The following is a 19,336-nucleotide window of genomic DNA, read 5'->3' as shown; positions in this document are numbered from 1 at the left end:
GAGTCTTATTGCTTTGTCTAATGCATTTGTGTAATATATTTATGACAATTATATGGAGTACGTGGTATTTTTATATTGTGAACTTCTCCAACATGCAGATCACTGTTGACTGTTTCTGAAAAAAGGATTTCACAAAAAATAAGAAAACACAATTCTTTCATGCAAACAAAATGCACCACTTTAACAGTGCTTTTTTGGCCGTTGCTTCCGTCTTTGCTGCTGCTTGCCACTGTCATGTTTCCTTTTCCCCCACTGTTGCCGTAACTTCCCCATGTGTTTCTTACTGCTTGCCCATTCTGTGTTGCAGTTGGGACTATCCTTACCACCCAACTCCCCCTCTCGTTGTTTTCCCTACTCTGAATAGCAACCTAAAGGGAGCTTCTTTATATCAGCCTTGGCAGGATGAGGCGTCAGGTCGGGACCTATGCACTTTAACAGTTCACACATTTATCCAACATATAAGCTCTTCTTTCATAGGCCTTTTCCTGACTGCAAGACTTGTTGCTTCTTTTCTCCATTGACAGGCAAAGAGCCACAATTCAACACACACAATTCCACTACAAACCAAAACACATGGGTAAAAGACATTGTCATTTACAGTGCCAATAGCGCTAACTCTCGCAAATGCGAGACCGATTCCATTTCAAATGCTTGTTCTTCTAGTGTAGCCAAAGCACCACTTTGCAAAAACTTGGGATTGTAGTCTGTTCTTGTCAGGTAAAAAGAAATCTGCAGTGGTATTACCTTTTCAGGTATTATAATTTGTCAGCTACTTAATCAGAACGAGAGAAGAATGCTGTTCCTGCTACAGATAACTTCACTAAACAAGCATTTGCAATGGAATAGGTGTTTCATCTGCTTGAGCTGAAGCTCTGCTTTTGGTGTTGTAAACTCATAACTGTACCTTTTTTGCAGCATAAATTAGTCAACCATGCCGCATATTTTGGTCCTTTCTGACTCACAATTCCAGTGGCCCTGCATATAATTAAAGGGCCAGTAGACGTACTGGAATGTTTTTTTCAAACAAGACCCTTAAAACGCAAACTAGCCCCAGGTGCAAAACAAAAGTTCCAGCCGTAAGAGAGCTTACAAATACACTGAATGATGGGATAAGTTATTATTTTGGGGTCCGCACTAACCTAGTGTGGGGACGAAAAGATGATTTAGACAGAACATGTTGCGGTGAACGTTTTGAAAGAGGTCCCATTATCCTGGGATCACCACAGGCTGAGCTAGGAATGAACAAGTTTTGTAAAAAAGAATGCCCTGCAAAGCATTAAAGGGGGAGTTTCCTAGCTCTGTGAATATTGTAGTATGTTGAATGTAACGCTCAGAACAGCCCCTAGAGGACACCAAAAAAATATCATTTCTAAGAAACATGGTTGTATAACCATATAGTTAGTCCTTAAGGGGCATGACCACATGAAAACAGAATGAAAGTAATTCAGTGCAACCATATATGTACTGCATTGCATATTTAAGGGCTAGCAGGTCTACTACAATGGTACTACAAACAAGGCCCTTAAAACATAAACTACTCTTAGCTGTATAACAAAAGTTCCAGCCATGATAGAGCTTAAACAGACACTTAATGGTGGGAAGGATTATTATTTGTGGGTCCCCACTAACCTAGTGTGGGGACACAGAGATGACCTAGACAAAGTTTGTTTTGCTGAACACGTGGTCCCATTGTCCTAGAACCGCCACAGGCTGAGCTATGCGCAAAAATGTTTTGTAAAAAAGTATGCCCTGGAAAGAATTATGGGGTGTGCGTGTTTCCGAGTGCCTCAAATTTTGTAGTATGTTGACTGTAATACTCAGAACAGCCCCTAGAGGACTCCATAATAAAAATAGCATTTGTAAGAAACATGGTCATGTAACCGTACAGGTAGCCCCTAGAAGGCATAACCACATGAAAATAGACTGGCAGAAAATAATGCATTGCAACCATATATTTGGCCCCTAGAGGGTGTAGTGCATTACACATTTTCTGGTCTAGCAGGTCTACTGCAATATTACAAAACAGGACCCTTAAAACACAAACTACTCTCTGCTGAGAAACAAAAGTTCCAGCCATGTGAAAGTGTAAAAAGACACTGAATGGTGGGAGGGGGTTATTATTTTGGGGTTCCCACTAACCTATTGCCGGAAACCAGGGATGATTTAGACAGAAAGAGGTTGAACGTTTTGGTGGTCCCACTGCCCTAGGACCACCACAGACTGAGTTATGGGCAAAAATGTTTTGAAAAAGAATGCTTTCAAAGCATTATGGGGCGAGTTTTCCTGTGTTTACCAAATACAATGTTTTTTTTGTTTTTTTTAAACCCATGGAGCACGCATAGGAGAGACAAAAGCAAAATTGAAATGACTCTGCTTAAGGAACAGTGTGACCAGTGCTCCACTATTGCTGATTGAGTTTGCATGGTTTGCACTCAAAGCGCGGTGAGACAAAAGAAAAAAGTTGCCCATGTTAGGACTACATCTACTGCATATCTAGTATTTCTATTTCTTCTTTTTCTGTGTTATAAGAGCAGGAAGACTGGTAGCAGAATATCAATTATTAATAATTTTTAAGGTGTTTACAGACAGTTTTATTAGTTTGGACGACCTCATGCCCACTGCTCTTTAAAAAAAAAAAAAAAAAAAAAGTACAATACGTACAAAGAAAGTGGGCTTTGGGTTCTTTCTCTTCACCCTTTGCCTTTCGTGCCACTTTTGTCGAAAGTATCTATTATGCAAAATATTGGTCTATGTATTTTGCTGCAGTATCATAAACCTCTTGTGGTTTATTTTTGACTACATGGTCTTTCGGAGAAAATATATCTCTAACCATATAATATTTTTGTGACTTATTGATTATATCACAGTAAGTCACTTTATTATTTTTGTGCAGTACCTTGATGGACTGCGTTGTTTTGTATAGAAATACCAATTGCCACCTAAGGGCTACGGGTTGCTCCTGTTATTTCTTTTGTTAGGCTCCAGCACATATGTCAGGAAGTTCTTGTCTGGGTCCCACATGTACAGATGGGTGACTGTACACTTTTAGGTAACACCAAGAAATCAAAAACTAACTAGGATGGCAGATAGATGACTGTGTAGCTGTAATGTGTGGTTAATCCTAAGTACTGGCCATTATAGATGCTGAGAGGCTACATGAACATCAAGCCTATTGAAATGCATGTTTTTTTCAGGCATGCTGAAGACCATCAGCATGCCATATACCTAAGCAGATTTCATTTTATGGCAGTCCTTTACCAGTCACTGGCTCAGGTTGTGCTGTCTGCGTGATCCAGCCCTGCCCCTTTGCATATATTCGCAGTGGCTGCACAGCGAGGACTGCATAAGGGAGGGATAATGGCACATGGCAGCCCATTACTTACTAGACCTGTGTGAGGCACGGCTTAGCTTACCAGACCTCCCCACCACCTCCATGTGACGCACTACCTCTTCTCTCACCAGTGCCAACTTTTGCTTTCTGTCTCAACAGGATTAAATGGCAACAAAAGGAAGGCCTGGCTCATCGCTGGCTACATAGAAAGTGCGGCGAAATGAGTAGCTACGACGCGGCGGTTCAAAGGCGTCCAGGTGCCAAATACCGATTTAGAGTGGCTGGGCATCTCGGGCACCTTGGGGCAGCAGATCACTACAGTACATTTTTGATTGCCAAGATGGATAGGTCACGTCTGTCATAGTGGTTATTAACCAAGGGGCAATGTTTTGAAAACTTTGTGGAGGAAAAGCCTAATATCTGACATTAAAGACGATGTGATTGAGTGAGTAAGTATGATGGGTCAGTAGCAGTAATCTGGTCTGAGTTAATTCTCATACTCGGTGCTGGGGCTCTTCCCATGGCGCAGTCGTAAAATAGAGACTGGGACTATATGTAGCCATGTGTAAATGGGCCTTGAGTTTATCATGCACTCTTAAATCAGATTGAAAATGCCGAATACTAAAGCAAGGATGGAGTTCACTTATCCGGGGCAATCCTGTAGATTTTTCTATTGACTATCTCTGGAGTTGTAGAATTATAGTGTGTTCGAAAACACGAGTCGATCAAGCAGCCGCCAAAGGTTTTTAGCCCATTGGCATTGTGGGGTTATCCCCCAGTCAGCCGCAGGGTAATGGCATCCTACGTGTCAGACATCGGTGTGTCAGAAAGGCCCGGCGGTATCTCATGAGCTGGGAATGCCTAAAAATGGCTTGGCCAGCTAGCCTGTGAATAGATGGAGTTATCGGTAATTGACACTGCACTTGCAGCTCGTGCCGGCCTGTTGGAAGGTTGGCAAAGGTAGAGCGCTAACCCTTCGGCGGCGTTTACCCCACTAGATGAATTTAATATTTTAATGGAGTATGGGTTCTGCGGAGCAGTCGATTATCGCCAGTTACTTAAGAACGGTGACTGAAATTTCAATAATGTCGCCCGCCTGAGAGCAAGGAGTGTTTTAACAAATGCAAAACAAACTGTTATTTCTATATGCCTGCTTGGAGTGCATGCAGTTAATAACGGCGGGCTGGCTGGGATGTCCAAGCAGAGTGGTGCGCATGGGATAATTGTGTGCTGCGGTCTGTGTTGGTCTGTTGTGCACGGTCCACTTGTGCGAGGCTCTTCTTTACGTGGCCCCATATGCCTGCCCCCTGTAGTACACGTCAGACTCACTGTGCAGTGCGAACCTCTGCACTGGCTGATCGTGCCCCCGTCCACCGTGCTGCCTGTCACAGTCCCCCTCTGCACACTAGCCGTGCTGAATGATGCTTTGAGGTGGCTGGCAGGCCGCGCTCCGGTCTTCCGTGTTGCCGGGCACAGTCCCCCTGGCCTGGCCCCGTCTCCTCCGCACACTAGCTTGGTATGCTGTGCGAGGCTCTGTGCTGGGCTTTATTTACGGAAACAGCAGGCTGGAGATTGATTGCCTGGCTGGGCTCGCTGTGGATGAGGCAGGCTGGAGGAGGAGGAGGAGGAGGAGGGGGGGTCACAGCACATGCTCAGTGCTGTCAGACTGAGGGGGAAGTTTCTGCGCTGAGCGTGAAAGCTTAGGTCACAGCACAGGCTCAGGAGAGCTCTCCGAGGGCTTGCAGTCTGTATGTGCCACCATTTTGAGTTGTTGGACTCGAAAAAGGAGAGTTTTGGCACAGTGTCCTGTCGACGGAGCCCGCAGGAGCCATGGATGACCCGTTCAGCCCCTGCAGGTAGGCGGCTGTTTGGCCGCGCCTCAGCGCCTCTGCGTTTCGTTTCTATTTACGTCTTCGGGAGGGTTTCATATGACACTGTCGTTCATATGGTGCTGTAGTTTCCGTGCTTCCGTAGACATGGTGATTCCGTTCTGATGTGCGCATTTAAGCTCCGTGGCAAGCAGAAAGAACCCTGCTCAGTCCGCGCTCTGTTATTGCGCAGCTACATACATCCATTTCGCGATGTGCGTACTGCCCACAACAGGAAAGCTCTGCCTGTCACCGCTCCGTGCCTGAGCTGTTAGAGAAAATTCCGCTTGTGGGGTCTAAACTGTGAGCTCCAGTAACACGAGCACAGCTCCTGTGCTCCGTTCCTACAGGGCAGGGAGCCACCGATTCCTTCCTTCTTATCCCATAGTGGTCTCCTCTTCCCGCCGCTTCATAGCCTTGCACTTGAGCGTGGCAGAGCCGCAGCACAGACCTCCAGCGTGCGGAGGTACATGCCGATGTGGCCAGCAGGAAATGTTTGGGCCTGCAGGGACGGTGTTTAGATAATGTTTTCGGGAGGGCTGGAGAAACGCAGCCATTGGCTGCTTCTGCGGTGGGTGGATCTTGCCTTGATTGAGGGCCGTGGATCTCAGGGTTAATCGTGGGAGTTGCACTGATTTAGGTTTCTAGTGTCTAGAATCGGAAGGGAAATTAAGCAAACGCAACACACGTTTTTAAAAAAAAATTATTAGTGTTATTGGGTTGAAACCTCTGCCCCCATCTTATTCCTTCTGCCGTCGAGTTGGCCGAATCCCAAAGGAATGTTTTGAAAACCGTACGTATGGAATTGGGCTACTGTGGAGTGCTAGCCAGGGATGCTATTTAAAACCAGGCTTCTGTGTTGATGTCTTGGGATCAAGTGCCTGGGCCTCATCGGGTTCGGGTTGAGTTGCCATGGAGATAGGTTTGAAATATTCATTTTGCTGTTTATGAGCGGGGTTTACAGCTTGATCTGACAACCTATGCTGCCAGCTGTTTTTAACCGTGCCATTTCATTTTTTCACTCGTTTCGTAAAAAGTCCGAAGCTGTTGTAAAAAGAAGTGTTTATAATGGTTCTCTTGTAAAATAGCAATCAATTTACCCTGTGTAACGGGAGTTTTATTTTAAAACATGTAAATGTTCTCACTAAAAAAATATAGATTTTTTTCTACATGTCCGACTCCCAACAACATGTCTATTCGGAGCGGACATCTCGGCCCCTTTATATTCCCAGGTTTCGTGTTAAGTTATCTTAACCCCGGTGTCTTCGTTGCTCCAGATGTTGCTAGTGCTCCATCAGTGTAAACAGACATACATATCATAGTCACTGAATTCGAGTAGGCAAATACTACCAGGGTACTACAGACCAAAACATTTCATTCGCACAGTGGGTGACCATGCTAGTCTCTGCTTTATCATTTAATATTTCACTTTTGAAACTGAAAATGTATGTGACATTTCAAAGTCACCTGAACTTATGTAAAATGGCCCTGCCTCCATTATAAATGCATCTGAATTTGTATTGCCGCATTACTAGAATTTGTGATTCACAGCACATACACTATGGATGTAGTGATCTATAGCCAGGTCCGTAGCCTGGTCTTTTGCTAGAGTCAGACAGAAGTCCGTGATCAAGGGTTTTAGTGAAATAACACTTAAAAAAAAAAAAAAAAAAAAAAAGATTTTCATTTAGAAGCAAGAATCCAGAAAGTTCAGCTGGACGGTCTTCCAGAGATCACAGCCCCCATGCCTCAATGGTTCTGAATTAGAAGTTAGTTGAGTTGACTTAGGGATACCTTAAATATTTTGGCTACCCCGGGCCGAACGTATTTTGGGCTCCCCTGTGTGGAACAGCTTTGAATTTATGATCCAATTTCAGCTCTTTAATGCCGTCTTTGGTCGGTTCACTGACAGTGCACAAGCACAAAAGCCCAGATTCCAAACTTGCTATATCTACTATCCAGTGATAGCGGCCTGTGTTTTCAATATTGTAACACAGTAGCAGCTCACGAATATTACTTCAAATAATCTCTGCGATATCCTCTCTCTTATATGCGAGGTCCTATTTTGACCTAAAAGACATTTTTTAACGGATTTTGCATGAAACATACATTTTTTTTAATGCAAAATATCTGTAATAAGCTCTCACAGTAAACCTAGATTAAAGCTTTACAGTATTTAAAACAATCTGAGAATTATTCAATGTCACCAGGGCAAGATTCTCTGCAGAACAGAGTTGGTTCTGTCGGGGGGCCCCTGAAAGGTTGGGGCCCTGGGTCAGGGCCAACTTTACCCATGCCTTAAAACGTCTCTGAGTTGACCCATGGTTCAACTGGCTGTAAGATCCCTAGGTTACATGTGTGATGATATTGTGACACGATTTAGTTGTGCCTGCTGGGCATTTGTATACAAGTATACTTGTAGGGGTAGCAGAGGACCTTGAACTGAGTATTGGCTCACATTGTAATAAAGTAGAGCTTTCTTATTTGGGTCTTTATTTTGTATCTGGGTACTATTTTTGATGTTGAAAGGCACTTAAACTGCTATTCTTGGAGTTTCTTGATAGGAATGCCCTCTACTAATGTGTTAGCCGGCAACGAATATCAAGCAGAATACTAAATATTTTTACACTCTATCCCATATTGTACCTCTGCACTTTCGAAGCATTCAAAATAACAGGTCTTATTACTCAGTTTAATGGTGATCACTTTCCTAACATTGAAAGGATGGAAACCTTGCCAGGTTTGAAGTTCTTTTTCTGAAAATCCCACATCTCAGCAACTAGCACTTGAGTGACTTGGAGCCACCCTGCTGTTTTTCTTTTTTTTTAGCAGATTCATTTGGATAAAGGTTTTGCTTTCTTCTGCTGCAATTCAGTTTCACACGCAAAGTCTTCTACCCTGCTGGGCAACCAGGTTTTTGTTTAGTGCTGTGATGCAAGCAGCACTGTGGTGCATTGTTGGTTGAGTTGATGATCTTAAATATCCTAGGTTTTGAGCTTTTGTCAGTGCAGTCTCCAAATATTGCAGAAGTGGGTAAGAGCGTTAATTTTTTAAATGTAGAACTAGGTGTAATCAACTCTCATTTTGCATGTAAGGAGAATCTGCATTTCTTGCACAAAGTCTTGAACCAATTTGTAAATCTTGAAGAGCAGCACTGTAATTTTACGCTCCTTTAATAGTCTTAATTGGTCATTGCAGCAGTATTTGTTTCAGGGCTTCTAACATTCTGTGCTCTTTGCTGATGAAGAATGATGCAAACAATCCACTATGATCCTTGAGAATACCAGTCAAATCTTCTTCTGGTCGAGTTTTGAATGTTTCACATGCATCCACGAGGATTATCAACATTGCTGGAAAGATCAGACTTGTCTTCTAAACTATGGTGTTGTAGGCAACAGGGCCCATCAATATGTTGCTGGAGTTTTGTCAGCTAGGAGTGGCAGAATATCAGGTGGCAGTTCTCTAGTGTTGGGTAAGTTCTTTTTTGGTTTCAAATTGTTAAGCATTAGAGAGAGAGAGTAGGTTAATTCTAAAGTCTGAAGTGACTTGGGTTGATCCCAGGGGCAACATTGTGATGATAGTGGATGGGAGACTGGGCAAAGATAAGTTTTATTGTGTCTATGGTTTAAGTGATTTGGTCCCTTCTCTGGACTAGAGTAAGTTAGGTTCACACATCTGGGTGCAATTGGGTCAGCTGTACATAGTGTTCCCTGTCTATGGAGAGATCTCTTCATATGCAAGGCGCTGGACACGATCAAAGTGCAATGTCCTGATCGTATGATATTGCCAGGCGCATGATCAGTTCGTGCATAACCATATGTTTTTGTGGCAGTTGTGCATGGATCAGCATATCCTTTTCATCAGGGTTCAGCTTACCTGTGTGTTATGCTTGCCTTCAAACAGTAGTTAGGCAACCTGATTGCTTATTGGACGAGAAGGTGTCATGAGACAAACCACTACCTTGATTCCTTTTTGTCTGTTTACATAGACTTGATCACTATGTGTTATTTAGGTCGTTAGCAGTACACCCCATTAAGGTGTCATGAGACAAACCACTACCTTGATTCCTTTTTGTCTGTTTACATAGACTTGATCACTATGTGTTATTTAGGTCGTTAGCAGTACACCCCATTTTTGGGTCACTCGTTCCATTTATTTCCCAGTGCTTTGGAGGATGGGGTGTGGGGTGTTATTGGAAAGGGTGGTATAGGGAAGCAGTGGAAGAAGACTTGCCAGGTGGTTGGAGGTTATGACTGCACTGACTTATCTTTAGGGGCTTTTAACACATACGTAATGGCCAATTGTAAATAAATAAAACATTGGGTACCTCCTGGGCCATGCATCCTGAGAAGATGCAGTAGGACTCGCGAGTGAAGTTTATTTTCTAACCCTAAGTGATCCTTTAGAATTCTGCTAGTATGAACCAGTTCAGCTCCTGAGATCAAACGCTCCAATACTCCTAAAGGTCCGGCACAGGAAGAGATGCCTCTGTCAAAAACAGTTATTTGGAGCAGTGGTCTGCGGGTCCCCAAAGGTGCTGACTTAGAGATGCTGGGCATTAACTTTCCAAGCTTTTTTCACCTGTGCTGCGGCGATCATGAAGGTTTGAACAGACAACCCCCACACCAGCCAACTCTCACGATGCCACCGTGTGTCTCGCGTTTTGGGCTAACTTCATACAGTCACCAGGTGTGGAGCTGAAATCACACTGGCAGCCCAGACGAGCTGGAAACCATGGCTTATAATCTTTTTTTGCGGTTCTAAGCAGCTGAAGTACTTTGGGGTGTGAAAACACCCCCAGGACATCAGTGACAGCATCAGTGATCTTGTTTTGTTTTTGGAAAGGGAGGGGATGGTGGGCTTGGTGGAGGACGGAGTGCTTCTTGGGTAGCTATCGACTCGAGGCCCCTTCCCACAAAGGCTCCTCCCCCTAGCCACATGGTGACATTTATTTACAGGTTGGCAAACCTAAACCCTTTTAGTATTAAGTAGTTGTTAATTAAAATTCAGTTTTCCCTGAACTTACCTTTGAGGAATTAATTTCTTTGCTTTACCAGCTCTGCCTGAATTTGTTTTGAGTGAGCAGCTGAAGTATGTTTAGGGGTAACCATTTTGTAGTTGTAAAACAGAGGATGGTCAAAGACACATTTTGTATTGTGCTTTCTTTCAAGGAGGGTAATGTTCAAACCGTAGGAGATGCAGTATGATGGGTATGTGGTGTAATAATTGGGGCGAGTCAGAAAAGAGCCCTCTTTAGGTTGTATGTCTTTGATTCTTATTGTGAAAGTTCATTTTGCCTATGAAGGTTGATGCGCTATGGTGTATAGGCTTAAGTAGTAGTCATTCTGAGTGATTCAGTCAGTATCAGATCGGTTGAGGTTCACTGCATTTTTGTGATCGAGACGAAAGGATTTTTAGTTGTGTGGGAGGCCTTTGAGGTGGAATTTTGAGATTGGGCGCTTTTGAGTTAAAAACACGTTCTTCGGTCTGAATAATGTGTATATACAGTTGCTACAGGTAAAGGATTAAGGTCTATTTTAATGACCGGGTCATAGGCGAATTCTAAAATTTTATAGTACAATATTGAGTAGTTTAATACAGCATTATGTCAGTCACACCCTTCTGGTCACAGGGGTATAGATGGTTTTATTGGTTGTCTAAAAACTTGTGCCAGCCAGAACAAACATCTGAGCTGCAGCTTATAAAATCTCGTGTGTGCTTATCGTGCAGCAGTTCATATGGGAGAAATCTAATGAATTAATGGTTTATGAAAACATCTATTAATGTTTGTTGTACATGCTCAAGAGAATGAGTTCAGGAGTAGTGGTTATTTGTACAGCTCTGAATTTGCGGTTTCCTGTACTGTCGTGATTCAGAAGGCGTTTTGCAAGATGTGTATTTTATTGCATACTGGCATACATTTAAAATTCAAACAAGGAGAGAAATTCAGTGGATAATTAAAAATGTACTGTTCTCTCTTTCAATACTTTTCTTCATAAAAAATAGTATTCTCACTTTAGTGGCTGGGCCTATCGCCTGCAATAGATCATGCCTGAGAGTTCATCTCCCTCCCTGTTGTGTTAAGGGAGGATCTCTGCTTGGGATTGCAGTCCTGCAGGGATCCAGGAGGGTGAGGTGCCACCAGTATGGGAGCATTGTCCTTTTTTGCAGCAGTAGCTCTCCTGCACTGATCAGTATTTTGCAGTGGGAGGTGGGGGTGGCGGAGTTATACCCTCAATCGCTGATGAAAGAGAATGCTCTCAATGGTTATTGGTGCTGACTGCTTGCACTTCTTTTTTCACTCTGACTCTTCAGAGACAAAAAAAGTTGAGGACGAGAGGGAAGGTCTAACCTCACATTCTGAACAACTTGTTTTAAATTACATTTTTAATTTAAATTTTGAAATTATTGCACCAGAAGGATTTTTTGGAAATATGGTAGATTAGCAAATGGTTTGTCAACTGAATTCGAAAGCTCATAGGAGGCACACAAATCTATATCAACAAAGAATGTATCAGATTATTTGCTGAGTGGACTTTAACATTTAGATGTATTTGCTTCATCCATACGAAATGAGACAATAATTGCAATTAAGGCGGAAACGCCATCAGTGACATTCAAGACTGACACTTACTGTGCAACCAGGATGGTTCTGAGCCATTTACATGCACATTAGCACAACAGAGGTAAACTTCAAAGTCATGTGTTTTTACACTAAGTTTGTACTTTCTTGGAGATCTGTCACCTTGTTCAGTAGTGCCTGGAAGGACTCCTTGGAAGTGGATTCGAAAATTCCTGGCTGTAAGGTTACTCCGGGAACAGGGCAGTAGCGAATGTGTATCATTGATAAAACTGGTAGCATTGGACCAGCAGTCCTCTACTAATCCTGTCAATGTTGGTTCTAGGGTTGGAAAGAGTGGGATCCGATGAGCAGCTCTCACAGGGTGGAGAACTTGTAGCATAATCAGGAGAGAGTAGTGGAATGAAAATTGAAATTGTGCACATTGAAGATGTATCGGGGATCCGTTTCCAGAAAATAAATGATTCAGTAACTTTACTGGGTCAGTTGAAGGCAAGGGTGAAGTCTAATTTATAAAGCATGACAGGATGTATTAATTTCATATTGTGGTTGATGCGTTGGTGTTAAAGAATTTAATTTCACCATCTATGATTGGGATGTTGGCTAGGAGCACAATGAAAGCTCATAACTGGTCTTTCAGAGTAATTTAGTTCTTGATTAATCTACAGTGCAGTCTCTGTTGTCTGATCTAGCTTACTGATTTACGCTTTTGTATGATGGAGCAATTTATAAGAGTTGTTTAGAAAAAAATTAAGTTGATTCATACACTCATATTTGTGGTGGTGGGACTTGCGTCACCATTATTCTGTCTGGAGACCAGATGTTGGAATTGTCTTATTGCGTCACTAAAAACACTGTCCAATATTGGTGGAGTACAGATAGAGACTGAGAACATCTAAGGGTCTTGCAGTCTTCAAACTGAATAGTGCATTCATGGGCAGAGTACAATATGTGGTACCACTGCATAGACAACATCAGCAGCCTTTGCCTAGATTTTTCTGTTCATGCTCAAGATACTCATAAGAGGCACACGTAACCATGTCCTGTTCTCAGCACTATAATCATACAGCTGATAATGATTGTGTTATTAATCAGTGCAGCTGGTGGAGCATTGTTTTGAATCTATCGATTAACCTGCCATTCAGATGAGCTCCATTCCTGTGCACATCTTGGTCTATCGAGTATTTGGTAATCCACTGAAGAGAGGCAATAAATAAAGGCACCAGATCTAATGCTTTTGGCATGTTGTGAGGTTTTGAAGTCCTGCTTCACCAACGACTTTAATTAAATTTTGAAATTTCATTAGACATGAACTGAAAGAGAAATCATACACTTTGAAATTCCCTCTGGGACTTGGTAGACTGATTTCTCAAGTACAGTGATACTGAGAGTGTGGCCTGGCAGACCTCTCTTTGTGACCCCTAGATACTCCCCTGGGGCTCCCGGTAAACCGAGTGCTGCAGCTTAGAAAGCTGCTTGAGCTCCTGGTAAGCCGAGAGCTGCAGCATAGGAAGCTGCTCGAGTTCCTCTTATTTTGCGAATTCTGCTAGCCAGAATCATTTTGTGATTCTGGTTTTTTTTTCTCTAGTCGTTTCAGCTTCTTTAATGAGCGGGGCTGCTCTTATCGTAGAAGAAGCTGAAATTACTTTTGAAACAAGGTCCTGAGTTTTTGTGCTTTTCTGTTTATGGGCTTTGTTTCTACAGCCAGTTCAGCTTGTACTTTCAACAAGGCAACCCAGCGGAGAAAGCTTTCCTGAGTTGACCCTGGAAGTATATAGAAAACGTATGGGAACTGTGACAGTGTGTGCAGTAGGGCAGGGCCAGTGAGCGTGAGGAGTGGAAAGTAAGACAGTTAGCTAAACAGAATAAAATATTATGCATCTATTGTGTTGGCCTTAAAGCTACGGATAGCTTGATATCATGGACACACTTTAAATGTAAAATGATTGCAAGTTGAACTAATCTGTGGAAATGCTTTGTCCTCCTAGGAAAGCTCAGTTGGTTAATGCAAACACTACCAAACTCAGATGTCCTTGTTTGTAATTGTAGGGTCACTGGGTCTAATCCTGGTTGGTGCACTAGGTGGACACAAGATGTGTACTTGTAATATTAAGTCCCACTCTGAGTCTGTATGCGCTGTGAACATGCAAGGCATCAATTTAAAAAGTACCACACAAAGTGTAACATATAGGCTACTCAAAAAAGTATAGGCTACACACAGCATAATATAGATTGCAGCAAGATGTGCAAAAAAAAATTAAACAAAGCATTTTCTAATTATATTTTAAGGTGATTTTTGTCCCTTACCCTACCCAGTCTCCCAGGGAAATGCTACAGTATCCATTCGGTCCGCGGGGACTCACCAGATTGTACTTTGTGGCCAATATTCCCTTTGTTTTTTCCCTTTGAGCGGCAATGAAGGTCATCTGTTCACTACAGCCAAGGCAATGAGCATTAAAGACATTACAAATCACTACAAGCAAGCCTGCACCTCCTTCATGTTGCTTTCACATCCCTCTATTATAAAATGGATAACTTTACTTACAGCGCATGCATGTGCCTTAACCATGCAAGGTAAACACAGGTAAGGTAAGTTAAAACCTTATATTATCTATCTTATTTATATATCCAGCCATCATTTTTAAATTGTTTAAAAAATGTTTTGGGGAGAGATTCCCATCCTCCTTTTTTTTTTTAAATATTCATGTTTGAAACTTGATTGGGAGAGACCCGTCCCTAAGACCCCTATTTTTATTTACCTTTACCATCCTGTTCCCTTACCCAGGCTAAGCCATAAAAATCCCCCTACCCACCCTTAAACCCTAAAAATACCCTTCCCATCCTATACCCCTACCCACCCAAACCCTAAATTGTATATTTATTGTATATTTAGATGTGTGTATATACGCATGTGTATACATATATATATATTGTTTGATGGCATGTGTAGCTGCAGATACCCATGCTATCCATACGTCTGCCATCTAGTGTTGGGCTCGGAGTGTTACAAGTTGTTTTTCTTCGAAGAAGTGTTTTCGAGTCGATCGAGAGGCGACTCCTCTTCGGCTTCATTGCGCATATTTTCGGAGCCAAGACCATCCTCAACCCCGACTTTTTCGATACCGAAAAAGCCAGCTTCGGAGCCGAAAAAGCCTAGTTAATCTGAGGAGCATGGACTTTCAAAAGCACTTAGAGAAAGCCAAAAATCTACTGAGGAGGACTCACAGATGCAACCAATCATGGAAGCAATGGATGAAAGGCAAGCCAGGATTCATATTCATAAAGAAACTGGCAGAATTGTAACTGCACCTCCTCCAAAACCAAAGAGGAAATTAGCCTTTCAGGAGGAATTGGACACTACATAGCCTCCAGCTAAAGTGCCAAAAACAAAGGAGAGACCGCCACCTCCTCAATTTTCCCCTTCTCAGTCTCCTCCTCACTCTCCACATCTACATATCTCTCCTCCTATTAGTCCTATACCTATGCAGTCACCATCACACTCATTTGATTTGCAGCAGGACAATGTGGATCCATGGGATCATTATGATCCAGACCCCATTCCAGACAATAACCCAGATTGCTATCCCTCTAAGCCTTCACCATCAGAGGAGAGTACAGGCCAGGCTACACTCAAGTAATAGCTAGGGCAGCAACATATCATAATGTCACCATGCATACTGAGCCATTAGAAGATGATTTCTTATTTAATACACTCTCCTCAACGCATGCAACATATCAGTCGCTTGCTATGCTCCCCGGCATGCTAAAACATGCTGACCAAATATTTAGCGAGGCTATAAAGGCAAGAATAATTACTCCTAAGGTGGAGAAGAAATATAAGCCACCTCCTTCCGATCCTGTCTATATTACCCAACAACTACCTCTAGACTCAGTAGTGGTAAGCTCTGCCTTAAGAGGGCAAACTCACAGTTGTCAGGTGATGCACCCCCACCAGACAAAGAGAGTAGAAAGTTTGATGCTGCAGGGAAGAGGGTGGCATCTCAGGCAGCCAATCAATGAAGAATAGCCAATTCACAGGCGTTGTTGGCTAGATATAACAGGGCCCACTGGGACGAGATGAAAGATATAATCCAGCATCTCCCCAAAGAACAGCAAAAGAGGGCACAGCAGGTAGTGGAGGAAGGGCAAGCCATCACTAACAATCAAATTAGGTCGGCCCTAGACTCTGCAGATACAGCAGCCAGAACCATCAACACTGCTGTAACCATAAGGAGACATGCATGGCATAGGTCCTCAGGATTCAAACCTGAAATCCAACAGGCAGTGTTGAATATGCCATTCAACCAAAAACAGCTTTTCGGCCCAGAGTGCGACACTGCTGTAGAAAAAATGCAGAAGGATTCAGACACCGCAAAAGCCATGGGTGCACTATACACCACACAATACAGGTGATCCTTTCGTAAACCCCAGTTTAGAGGTGGATTTAGAGCCCAGACTGTGGAGGCATTCACATCACAGCCAAAGCCGGCCTACCATCCTTAATACCAACGAGGTGGTTTCAAAAGCCCTTATAGAGGCCAATACCCCAGAAGCAGGGGAAAATATCAAACACCAAAACAAGCCTCACAACAAAGTAAACAGTGACTTGTGCTATTCCTTTCCAATCCACACCTCCCCTGTGGGGGGGAAAGACTGCAAAAGTTCCACAACAATTTGCTAAACATTACCACAGACAACTGGGTATTATCAATTATCCACAATAGCTATTGCCTAGAATTGATATAAACTCCAACAAACATTCCACCAAAACTAAAGAGGCTATCCACAGACCATATCACTCTGATACAGGAAGAAGTCAAACCCCTATTACTCAAACAAGCAATAGAAGCCGGGCCACATAATCAAGTAGGGACGGGAGTTTACTCACTGTATTTCCTCATTCCCAAAAAGGATGGCACCTTAAGGCCAATATTAGATCTCAGAACCCTCAATATTTACATCCTGTCAGAACACTTTAATATGGTAACCCTACAGGAACATCCACTACTTCAGCAACACGATTTCATGGCAACATTAGACCTCAAAGATGCGTATTTTCACATACCCATCCATCCTGCGCACAGAAAATATCTCCGGTTTGTCATTCAATGAAAGCACTATCAGTTCAGAGTGTTACCCTTTGGAATAACAACAGCTCCAAGGGTATTCACAAAGTTCCTAGCAGTAGTCACAGCCTACCTAAGAAGACAACACATACATGTCTTTCCATATCTAGACGGTTGGCTAATAAAATCAAACAGTCATATGCAGTGTCAAAACCATGCGCATTATGTAATACAAACCCTGCTCACACTAGGGTTCTCAAACTATCAAAAGTCACAACTACAGCCTGCGCAAATACAACAGTATTTAGGAGCAATACTAAATACTCAAAAAGTGCTTGCAAGTCCACATACGCAGAGAATACAAGCATTCCACAATATATTGGCACAAATACAGACAGGTCAATAGTACACTGTCAGATTTGTCATGAAAGTATTAGGTAAGATGGCATCATGTATTGCAATTGTTCCACATGCAAGACTAAACATGCGGCCCTTGCAACAGTGCCTTGCACAACAATGATCACAAGCACAGGGTCAACTTCAAGATCTAGTGTTGATAGACCGCCAAACATACATGTCCCTTCAGCGGTGGAATTCCACAAATCTAAACTAAAGGGCAGCCATTTCAAGACCCTGTGCCTCACACCATAATTACAACAGATGCATCAATGATTGGCTGGGGAGCTCACCTCAACAATCACAACATTCAAGGACAATGGGATGCCCAACACAGAGAGCTACACAAAAATCACTTAGAGTGGTTAGCTGTCTTCCCAGCGCTCAAAGCTTTTCAGCCTCTCCTTATTCACAAGAATGTCCTGATCAAAACAGACAACATGACCACCATGTATTACCTAAACAAACAAGGAGGGACACATTTGTCCCAACTCTACCTCCTAACTCAAAAAATGTGGAAATGGGCAATACACAACCAAATCCACCTGGTAGCACAATACATTCCAGCGATACACAACCAATTAGCAGATGTTCTCAGCAGAAATCACCAACAGACACGAGTGGGAGATTCACCCTCAAGTACTTCAAAAATACTTTCAACAATGGGGAACACCAGACATAGATCTGTTTGCCACCAGCGAAAGCGCAAAATGCCAAAACTTTGCATCCAGATACCCACATCCCCCATCCAAGGGCAATGCTCTATGGATCAATTGGTCAGGGATATTTGCTTACGCTTTTCCCCCCTCTCCCACTCATTCCATTTCTAGTCAACAAATTGTGTCAAAACAAGCTCAATCTGATACTCATAGCGCCAACGTGGGCACGTCAGCCGTGGTACACACTACTAGACCTGTCAGTAGTACCACACTCCAAACTCCCAAACAGACAAGATCTGTTGACACAAAACAAAGGGCAGTTCAGGCACCCAAATACCAACACACTCAATCTAGCGATTTGGCTCCTGAGGTCATAGAATTTGTGTACTTACAACTACCAACTGAATGTATGGAAGTAATTAAGCAAGCAAGAAAACCCACTACCAGACAGTGCTATGCCAACATATGTAAAAGATTTGTATATTTCTGTCAATCTAAACAAATTGCCCCTCTTTCAGCATCAATACAAGATATTGTATGGTATTTACTTAATTTACAAAAATCTAATTTAGCATTCTCTTCCATAAAAATACACCTCACTGCAATTTCTGCATATTTGCAAAATATACAGCACAGCTCTTTATTTAGAGTACCTGTTATCAAAGCCTTCATGGAAGGCTTGAAACGGATCATTCCACCCAGAACACCTTCAGTCCCTTCATGGAATTTAAACATAGTGCTTACGCCACTTATGGGCCCGCCATTTGAACCTATGCACTCATGTCAAATGCAGTTCTTAACATGGAAGGTTGCCTTCCTAGTCGCAATTACATCATTGCGAAGAGTTAGTGAAATTCAAGCTTTTGCTGTTAAAGAACCATTCATACAAGTACATAAACATAGCCGTACTACAAACTAACCCTAAATTTCTTCCTAAAGTATTATCACCCTTTCATATCAATCAAACAGTGGAACTACCAGTCTTCTTCCCACAGCCAGATTCTGTGGCAGAAAGAGCTCTACATACATTAGAAATTAAAAGAGCTTTAATGTACTACATAGATAGAACAAAATCATTCAGGAAAACTAAACAGCTATTTGTAGCTTTTCAAAAACCTCATACTGGTAACCCCATTTCAAAACAAGGTTTAGCAAGATGGATAGTAAAATGCATCCAAACATGTTACCTTAAAGCTAAAAGACAACTCTTAGTTGCTCCTAAAGCACATTCCACAAGGAAGAAAGGTGCTACAATGGCCTTCTTAGGAAATATACCAATGGCTGAAATATGTAAAGCAGCTACTTGGTAAACACCACATACATATACTAAACATTATTGTGTAGATGTTTTAGCGGCACAGCAAGCCACAGTATGTCTAGCTGTACTAAGAACATTATTTCAAACAACTTCAACTCCTACAGGCTAACCACCGCTT

General features: G+C 42.5%; 1 protein-coding gene across 18 annotated transcripts in view; it reads left to right on the top strand.

The window, feature by feature from the left end:
• The window catches only part of RERE (arginine-glutamic acid dipeptide repeats), a 798,532-nt gene that overhangs the window by 415,114 nt on the left and 364,082 nt on the right, over positions 1–19,336 (top strand). For 2 of the 18 annotated variants that reach the window (XM_069241148.1, XM_069241147.1), the window contains exon 1: positions 4,988–5,187. The exons of the other annotated variants lie outside the window; for them this stretch is intronic. In XM_069241148.1, coding sequence (XP_069097249.1) covers positions 5,162–5,187 — 26 coding nt within the window. In that variant the 5' untranslated portion in view covers positions 4,988–5,161. Of the gene's footprint in view, positions 1–4,987; positions 5,188–19,336 lie in introns of those variants that run through there. 18 annotated transcript variants of the gene reach the window in all.

The sequence above is a fragment of the Pleurodeles waltl genome, chromosome 6 (genome assembly GCF_031143425.1).
Source record: "Pleurodeles waltl isolate 20211129_DDA chromosome 6, aPleWal1.hap1.20221129, whole genome shotgun sequence".
NCBI lineage: Eukaryota > Metazoa > Chordata > Amphibia > Caudata > Salamandridae > Pleurodeles > Pleurodeles waltl.
This window is presented reverse-complemented; position numbering and strand designations above follow the sequence as displayed.